Genomic DNA, 9076 nt, shown 5'->3' on the forward strand with positions numbered 1-9076 from the left:
TTTTTGGTGGAACTGGGGATTGAACTCAAGCCCTTGCTTGCCAGGTAAGTACTTATTTTACTGAGCTATCTCCCCAGCCCCTGAAAACAACTTCTGAGTGCAGATTTAAATCAGATAAATAGGCTGAGTGGAGGCTGAGGCAGGAGGATCTCTGTGAGTTTGAGGCCAAGTCCAAACTCCATAGTGAGACTCTGTATCAAAAAGATAAAAAAAGAAAAAAAAATTCAGACAAAATTCTTCATCTGGGGGCTGGGGAGATGGCTCAGTAGAATAAGCACTTCCTTGGCAAGTGCAAGGGCCTGAGTTCAATCCCTGGTTCCACAAAAAGAAAAAGAAAATTCTTCATCTACCAAATTAGATGGGTTTTTTTAATCATTACCACTGCATCAATGGTATATTCAGTAGTCACAATAACATCACTGGAGTAGAGGTACTGTCCTTCCGTTGATGATGTAAACACAAAATAAGAACATTTTCCAAAGTCATTTTACACTAGATATAAATAGCCTAAACACTCAAACTCTTTGGCTCCCTTGCTACTGTTCAGTAACACAAGCAATCCAACTGAGAAACAGTGCATAGGAGAAAGCGCCTGCTAGAGTCCAGAGCATTGTGGTTTTTCAGGGAGACGACTGGGGGAAATGCTCCAACTGGGGTTAAAAGGAAATTAAGTTCAACTCCTGCCTGATCTGCTGATTGCAAAAGGATGAAGGTAGGGGTGGCATGCAGTGGACTAAAGCCCAACACCCGAGTGACGGAGAGTCAAGGCCTCTGGCTGCCTACATCACCTTGCTAGGATTCCTGCTCATGGCTCTACTGAGCATCCCTTCCTTAGCATTCCTGTTATCCGGACCCTGACCAATGCCATCCACTACCTGAGTGTCTTCCTACAGCATTGAGACTACTGACCAAGGAAAGGCTTACCTACTGACACACTGGGAGCAGGTGAACTTCGGGTTCCAGTTTACCTCTTCCCACAAGTTCTTTAGCATCTGCCTATTATACTCTACCTCCTGGCCAACTTCTACGTAAGTATGATGCTGCCCACTTCCCCATCCACTGTGTAGCGCAGTTTCCTCCAGTTCCATGGGGTTCATCTCTCTGGCATCAACAGATACTGAGGGGCTGGGCTGAGGACAACCCCACAGGCACAGAGAAGACACTGAAACAAAGGGCCAAAACATCTTTTCTTTCTCCAAACTAGTTTCTTGAAAGCCTGCGAACTATAAAACCTTTTCAAACTCAGTTAAAGAAGGGATTAGAAAATGGAACCCTTGAGTCCAGCCCTGCTAAGGGTAAGACTGAGTCAAGAAAGGCAAATGCTGGGCCAGGGAGATGGCTCAGTAGAATAAGTGCTTGCCTGGCAAGCACGAGGGCCTGAGTTCAATCCCTAGTTCCAAAAAAAAAAAAAAAAAAAGGAAAGGCAAATGTGGTTCAGAGCCACATCACTCTCCTCTGTAACACAAGGCCATATTTGGGCAGTTGGTTTGATAATTACATTTTCCATATTTTTCACCCCTACCACTTTTTTACTCTGTTTTGCTGTGTTTTTCTTATAATAAAGATAATGAAAAGAAGGAAGAATGGGGAAGTGAGCTGGGCATGGTGGCACACACTTACACACACACTTATAATCCCAGCACTTGGGAGGCTGGGGCAAGAGGATTACTGCAAATTTGTGACCAGCCTAGGCTACAAGGTGAGCTCAACGCTAGCCTCAATTTGATTCTTTTTTTTTTTCAAAGTTTTATTGATAAACAGATAGCAATGAGACAGTTTCAAATCAAATTGGAAGTAGTTTCAACAAATATTATACTGCATATATTCTTCTTAGTGGTTAATTGTTGTACAAGATGTGGACTTGTGATCCTATTTACAAACACCATTAGAACAAATTATTCTATTCATTAAGAGGATGCAACTATAAATCTATCCCAACCACTTTGAATACACAGATACAAAATGGACATTCATAGGCATACCCCATTTTTTCTAAGTTCCGTTATTGAATATTATAGGTGTGTAAACTCAGCAAAATATTCTAAAAGAGTCCAGTAGCCCATAATAGCATTGGGTCTTCTGTTTAACTGGCAATGCCAGAAATTATTGACCTGAGTCCCCCACAGCTCAACATAACAACATGGCTTTACTTCCTATATTTCGTCTTCATACTTTTCTACTGGATGGTTAAGACCAAGGTAAAGCAGGACCTATGCAACAAGAGTTGTAGCTTTTGGGTCTGAGAAGGTCAGTGAAATGCCCTCAGGATTTATCCTGAGATCCTGTACCTCAGATTGTAGAACCTTTGTCAGTGCAGCCATGTGGATGAGTCACGGCCATTGCTTGGCCACTGTGCTCTCCGTGAAAGCCTGAGAGAGTGTCTTCTCCCCATGTGACTCTCCTTAGGCCCACTCGACGTCATCGATCACTTTTCCTCTTTGGCCCCATAATCTTCTTGATCAGAAAATTTGGGACACTACCGAGGTACATGACGTTACAGTACAGGTTCTCATATGTCCTGAGTCTTAATTGACCTTAGAAGACTAGGGCCAAAATGTTGGCTTTCCTTGTAGCCCTCCTTTTTCTGCAATTTTGGTCTGCAAACTTAGGTTGTTAACCATCCAGAAGACAAGCTTATTGTTATTATCAAACAATTTAGGCTCTTAAGCTTAACCTCACTATCTCACTTAATTTGATTCTTGGTACAAGAAAACAAAAAACTTTTTTTTTAAATCTGCTCCAGTTTAAAGTTCTGGGGCTGAGACTCTGCATACCTTATTTCTGTTTTGCCAGCTGGATCCAGAAGCTCTATAAGTAGAGGTGCAGGGAGTAGACCCAGCTGAAGGGGGTCTTCCTGTCCCTTTGTTTGCATCACCTCAATAGCTTGGTTTTTTTTTTTTTTTTTTGGTGGTACCAGGGATCGAACTCAAGACCTCATACTTGCCAGGCAAGCACTTATTCCACTGAGCTATCTCCCCGGCCCCAATAGCTTGTTTTTTATCCCATCAGTGGGTACCACCAGCAGCAGCTGAGCCCCAAGTATTACTTTTCCAAACTTGAGAAAAGCCAGCTCCATCACCTTTCTGCAGAGACATCAGGCAGTGGGAAACCTCCCCCCATCCCAAACTGTTGCACCAATTCATGTGGCCACTCCTTAAGAGACAACACCAACAGAAGACCTACTCCTCAAAGGTCTCAGCTTCAGCAGTAAATCCAACTGCCTCCTTTGCACCTCTTACCCAAAGTAGCTACTTCCTGCTACCTGGGATAATCTTAGTTCCTTTGACCTTTCCTCATGCTAACTTCAGTAATTCTTCACACTAAAACCACTAGCAAAGATGCTACCTAATTCAGCTCTTAATAAATAGTACTGGGGCTGGTGAGATGGCTCAGTGGTCTAAAGCACCTACTTAGAACAAGCTTAGCAAGCACAGAGACCACGGTTCAATCCCCCAGCACCACATACCAGCCAGCCCCGCCCCCTGGTGGGCTGAGCTGGCCACACACACACACAAATAAAATAAAAAAAATGCAAATCATGCAACAAATAATTAAAATAATAATAATAAATAAATATTACTACTAAGCCAGGTATGGTGGTACATGCTTATTAGTCCAGCATTTAGTAGGCTGAAGCAGGAAAATCATTACAAATTCAAGGCCAGCCTGACAGCATGCGCTACATAGTGAGCTGAGGGCATTCCAGAACTACAGTGAGACCCTGTCTCCAAACAAAACAAAACAAAAACTTCAGTTCTTTAGAAAGGAAAGAAAACTGCCCATATAGTACAGATCTCATCATATCTCTTGAAGTACTTCTTTTTTTCTTTAATGAATTTGGTACAGGTTCTTACTACACAGCTTGGACTCATAGTGATTCCCCCATCTCAGCCTCCCCAACGCTGGGATTACAGGCATACACCACCATGCCCTGTCTTGGTGTCCAACTCAGTGCACCCAGGAGTGAAGCCAGCAAGGCATGTGAGGTCAGGGATTGAACCCCCAGACCCTGTGCTTGCCTAAGCAGGCACTTAGTCAACTAAGTTATCTTGCTGGCCCTCTTGAAGTGTTTCTAATAATCTCAGTTCTCATCACATCTTTATATAAAATACACATAAATACACTTACTGTTAATTTACTGTGCAATTCTCCTTTTACTGTACTATACAATAAAATGCTACCAACTGCTGTACCAAGAGCCAACAAGTCAATCTGGTCACTCATTCCTATAGCTTCTGATTTCCGTTTTTTCCTCTGGTGGCTTTCCTAGAAAAAAATTAAAAACAATATTTTTAGTTAATATTTCAAATACTAAAACTTCATTAACTCACAAATACCTGAAAGCCCACAAAAGATACTTTTTAAAAGGAGGCTAAGAATGCACTTTTATTTTAAACTATTAAAAAAAAAAATTTCCAATGGGAAAAGAAAGTTAGTGCTCTCTGCCCCACTCCCAGCGCAGAAGGCAGCACACCGGACACACTCTAGGAACTGTCTTACTAGGCCCACACAGTCCCGAGCTCTCTCCACGTCTCCCACCCCACCTCCTTCCTGACAGGCCCAAGAGAACCTTCCACTTCACCAAATCTGAGCAACCAACACCACTTCCCTTCCCTGGCCCCAACCTTTCCTCAAATTCTAGCCTAATTTCTAGAAGAGAGACTTAAATGTTTTTATGTTTATAAATATGCATTCAGTTCAGCTTGCATCAACACCTTGTATAGCCACTCCAGGCACATACAGGAGTGGCTCCAATGGCAGATCAGCACTACTGTGAGAGCTTCATGTTTGCTGGGCAATTCTGACAGCTTAAAAGGCAGAAGTTTCCATGTAGCAGCAAATAACATAAACTTTAATCACAAATATAATGCTAACAGCTCACATCTGTCTAGCAAACAATCAAAAATCACCATTTAAAATCACAACACCAGAATAGGTGTGAAAGAACAGGCCTGCAATCCCAGCACTCAGGCTGAGGCAGGAGGATTGCCATGAGTTTGAGGCCAGCTTGGGCTACACAGTTCAAGGCCAGCAGTCTTAACTATATAACCAAACCATGTCACTAAAAAAAAATATATCACTACACCAGAGCTTACAATCCTGAAAATTTATTTGATTTTAAAACTTCTCTTCCCCATTTTTTACAAAGGCTCAACGCCTTATGTTTCAGTCTTTTTCCAAAAAAAGCTCTGAGGAAAGCTGGGTGTGGTGGCCCACACCTGTAATCCCAGCACTAGGAGACTAAGGCAAGATTATTGAGTTTGACCAGGCTGGACTACAAAGTGAGCTCAAGGCCAGCCTGCAATGTAGTTAGACCCTGTCTCAAAAAAAAAAAAAAAAAAAAAAAAAACTCTTGAGAATCTGAGAAATTAGGGGCTGGGGAGATGCCTCAGTAGAATAAGTGCTTGCCTGGCAAGTACAAGGGCCTGAGTTCAACCCCTAGTTCCGCAAAAAAAAAAAAGGAATCTGAGAAATTACTCTCAGATTCTTTATAGCATAAAACAAACCAATGCCATACAAAAGGAAACTTTTTTTAATAGTACAAGACCTCTGCTCTGTAGCACAAAAAACCATGACACATGAAAATCTGTCCAATCCAAGAACTACTAAATGAATGGGGCATACCTCTAATCCCAGCAATTGGGAGATTGAGGCAGGGGGATCACCTTAAGTTTAAGACCAATGTGGGCTACAGAGTAAGTTCAAGGACAGTGTGAAGTACAAAAGCAAGACCCTATCTCAAAAGCAAAACAAGCAAAAAACATTAAAATCAAGAACCACCAAAGGGGTCTGGGGAGATGGCTCAGTAGAATAAGTGCTTCCCTGGCAAGCGCAAGGGCCTGAGTTCAATCCCCAGTTCTGCCAAAAAAAAAAAAAAAAAAAAAAAAAAAAAACAAATGGAAAACTATAATATTACCAGTGTGTAAAGATCTGAGTAAGTTTCTAAAGCTTTTTCCATTTTTTCTTGTAATTATTTTAGGGGGATATTATATTTGAAGAATTTGACTAGAAACTTAGATAAACAAAAACCAAAGATTTTTTTAAAGATTTTTTTTAACATTTATTTAGTGTGTGTGTGTGTGTGTGTGTGTGTGTGGCCAGCTCAGCCCACCAGGGGGCGCGGCTGGCCGGCATGTGGTGCTGGAGGATCAAACCGCGGTCCCTGTGCTTTGCCAAGCTTGTTTCAAGTAGGTGCTTTAGACCACTGAGCCATCTCTCCAGCCCCAAAAAACCAAAGATTTAACAGGCGTTGGAGAGATAGCTCAATGCTTAAGCATCTGCCTGGCAAGCACAAGGTCCCAAGTTTGATCCCTGATACCAAAAAAAAAAAAAGGGGGCCAGGGAGATGGCTCAGTAGAATAAGCATTTGCCTGACAAGCACAAGGGCCTGAGTTCAATACCCGGTTCCACCAAAAAAAAAAGATTTAACAGAAGTTACTTCTTACAGAAAACAGTAACATCCTGCAAATGTTACTTAGCAATGTTTCCATGTTAATAAACACAAAACAGAAGTTATAACTGGAAAGCCACAGTATAAATCCTGAAGTCTCATCAGTAACATTTAACCTGCTTGAAACACTGAAACCTCTGCACTGAGTGGTCTAGGATCCTCCTACAATAATGCCTCTTAGGGCGGGGGAGATAGCTCAGTGGAATAAGCACTTGCCTGGCAAGCGCAGGGTCCCGAGTTCAATCCCCGGTACCACACACACACACACACACACACACACATATAAATAAATTTAAAAAAAAAAATTAAATGGCTACAATAAAAGACACACTGCCATTAAGCCTCCTCAAAATAGTGTCCCCCTTTTCAACTCTTTAAACACACTCCCGGGCTGGTGAGATGGCTCAGTGGTCTAAAGCATCTACTTAGAACAAGCTCAGCTAAAGCACAGGGACCGCGGTTCAATCCCCCAGCACCACATGCCAGCCAGCCCCGCCCCCTGGTGGGCTGAGCTGGCCACACACACACACACACACACACACACAAACAAATAAATAAATAAAATGAAAAAAATAAAAATAAAAATAAACACACTCCCTCCTTCCAGCTACATTCTGAAGCAATTCTAGTTCTCTTTCATGAGCATCTTTATTGTACCACTGGGACTGTCTTTATGTCCCAAATTCATTCAGAAGTTTATTTTCATGGTCATTTTGACTTTGGGAGAAGAGCCAGAAGTCACACAGTGCCAGTTCCAGTGAATATGGTAGATGAGGACATATCCTGTTTTTAAGCCTGCCTTTGTATTGGTAGGCCTTGATAGCAGCACTCACTATTTTTTATTACACCTCATAGAAATATTCTTTTTAAAAAATTGCTGGGGATGTAGCTCAGTGCACAGCACCTGCCTGGCAAGTGCAAGGTCATGAGTTCAACTGCCTGTACCCCTCCAAAAACAAAAAACAAAAAACCACCCTCTCCCAAAACTGCTTCAAAAAAAGGCAAGAACAGTGAAATAAGGGCTTTTGAAACAAGGAGCAGTATTTTGAGGGGAATTAATGGCATTATGTATTTTGCTGAAATAATTTTTTTTTAGAATGTGAACATTCACCACGTATTTCACTTGTCTTTTTTTTTTTTTTTTTTTTTTTTTTTGGAATTTTAGGGAAGGGTTTACAGGGTGTTCAGGGTCTCACTACTAGATCAGACTCATAGTGATTGGCCTGTTTACAGTCTCCTAAGAGCTGGAATTACAGGCGTGAGTTACCACACCCAGTCTCAATGGCCATCTCAGTGGGCCCCTAGGGCCAGGCCGGCACTGGGGATCGAATCCCCTGCCCCTGCTTGCAGGAACTTTAATCATCTGAGCTATTTGGCCAGCCCATCACCATGTATTTCAATTACACCTCATATACAAGTATCTAAAGCTGCTGTTAGCCAGGCCTGATAGTGTATACCTGTAATCCAGCACTCAGGAGGTGAGGCAGGACAGCCACAAGCTCAACGCCAGCCTGGGTTACACAGTGAGTTCAAGGCTGGTCTGAACTACATAGTGAGACCCTATCTCAAAAATAAATAAATAATGCCTTTCAAAGATCCCAGCGGGCAAATGTGGCTTCCACATAAGGTTATGAACATAAACATTTCATGAAAGGAAAGTAAAAAGAAGCATACTAACCTCTGTAATTCAAACATCCCTACACCAAAAATTTGAAATTCTAGAGCATTTCATATCAGTTTTCAGATTAGAGATGCTTAACCAGTAGAAGTCTACAAAAATATCCTAAAATCTAAGAATCTTTAAAATCCTCAATTCGGGTTCTCCCCGCCGACAACATGCTCCAGTTCCTGCTTGGATTTACTTTTGGCAACGTGGTGGGAATGTACCTGGCTCAGAACTATGACATACCAAACCTGGCTAAAAACCTTGAAGAGATTAAAAAGGACCTCGAAGCCAAGAAGAAACCCTTAGCTCCTGAGGCTGCTGCAAGCACTGCACTCTGTGCACACTGCTCTCCTGCCTGCAGTGGCCTCCTTGGCCTTCTGTTCCCAAATTTTTCTGTGTGCCATCTCCAGTGTCAGCGATTTTCCTCTTGGCTAGACTACGTGGTCTCAGCGTGAAAATGGGGTCCCAAGTCAGGAACTATTCTTCACAATTTCAGCTGCTCACGTCTTCCCATGTCCTTTTTCCAGCTCTTCGGGAGGCTCAAAGACTGAAATTATGGTGCTAGGCTGGCAGATTCAACCTTTATTTAGTAGTTTCCTCTCGTTTTTGGGATTCCTATTTCTTGTCAAAAGAAAAATTGTGATGTTTGTATAGTTGATCAGATACAAATAATGCTGAATTCACAGTTTAGTGATTATAATGGGTGCCTATTAAACATTTGTTACTAAACTTTGTTTTGAACTATTAAAATTAGTATCTAGAACCCAGTTTCTAGTGAATTATCCACTTATTTTATACTCTTGTCAGGCTGCTCCATAGTTGATAACCAGCAAGTCAAATTTCTATTGAGGGGCTGGAGAGATGGCTCAGTGGTCTAAAGCACCTACTTAGAACAAGTTCAGCGAAGCACAGGGACCACGGTTCAATCCCCCAGCACCACATGCCAGCCAGCCCGCCCC

The 9076-nt window shown here is 42.1% G+C and overlaps 1 protein-coding gene across 1 annotated transcript in view; it reads right to left on the minus strand.

Annotated features, from left to right (window-relative positions):
- Positions 1 to 9076, minus strand: part of Wdr43 (WD repeat domain 43) — a 73741-nt gene that overhangs the window by 57232 nt on the left and 7433 nt on the right. Inside the window, exon 2 of the mRNA XM_004627386.2 lies at positions 4129 to 4266. Coding sequence (XP_004627443.1) covers positions 4129 to 4266 — 138 coding nt within the window. The remainder of the gene's footprint in view (positions 1 to 4128; positions 4267 to 9076) is intronic.

Source organism: Octodon degus, unplaced genomic scaffold (assembly GCF_000260255.1).
Source record: "Octodon degus isolate 3935 unplaced genomic scaffold, OctDeg1.0 scaffold00019, whole genome shotgun sequence".
Lineage (NCBI taxonomy): Eukaryota > Metazoa > Chordata > Mammalia > Rodentia > Octodontidae > Octodon > Octodon degus.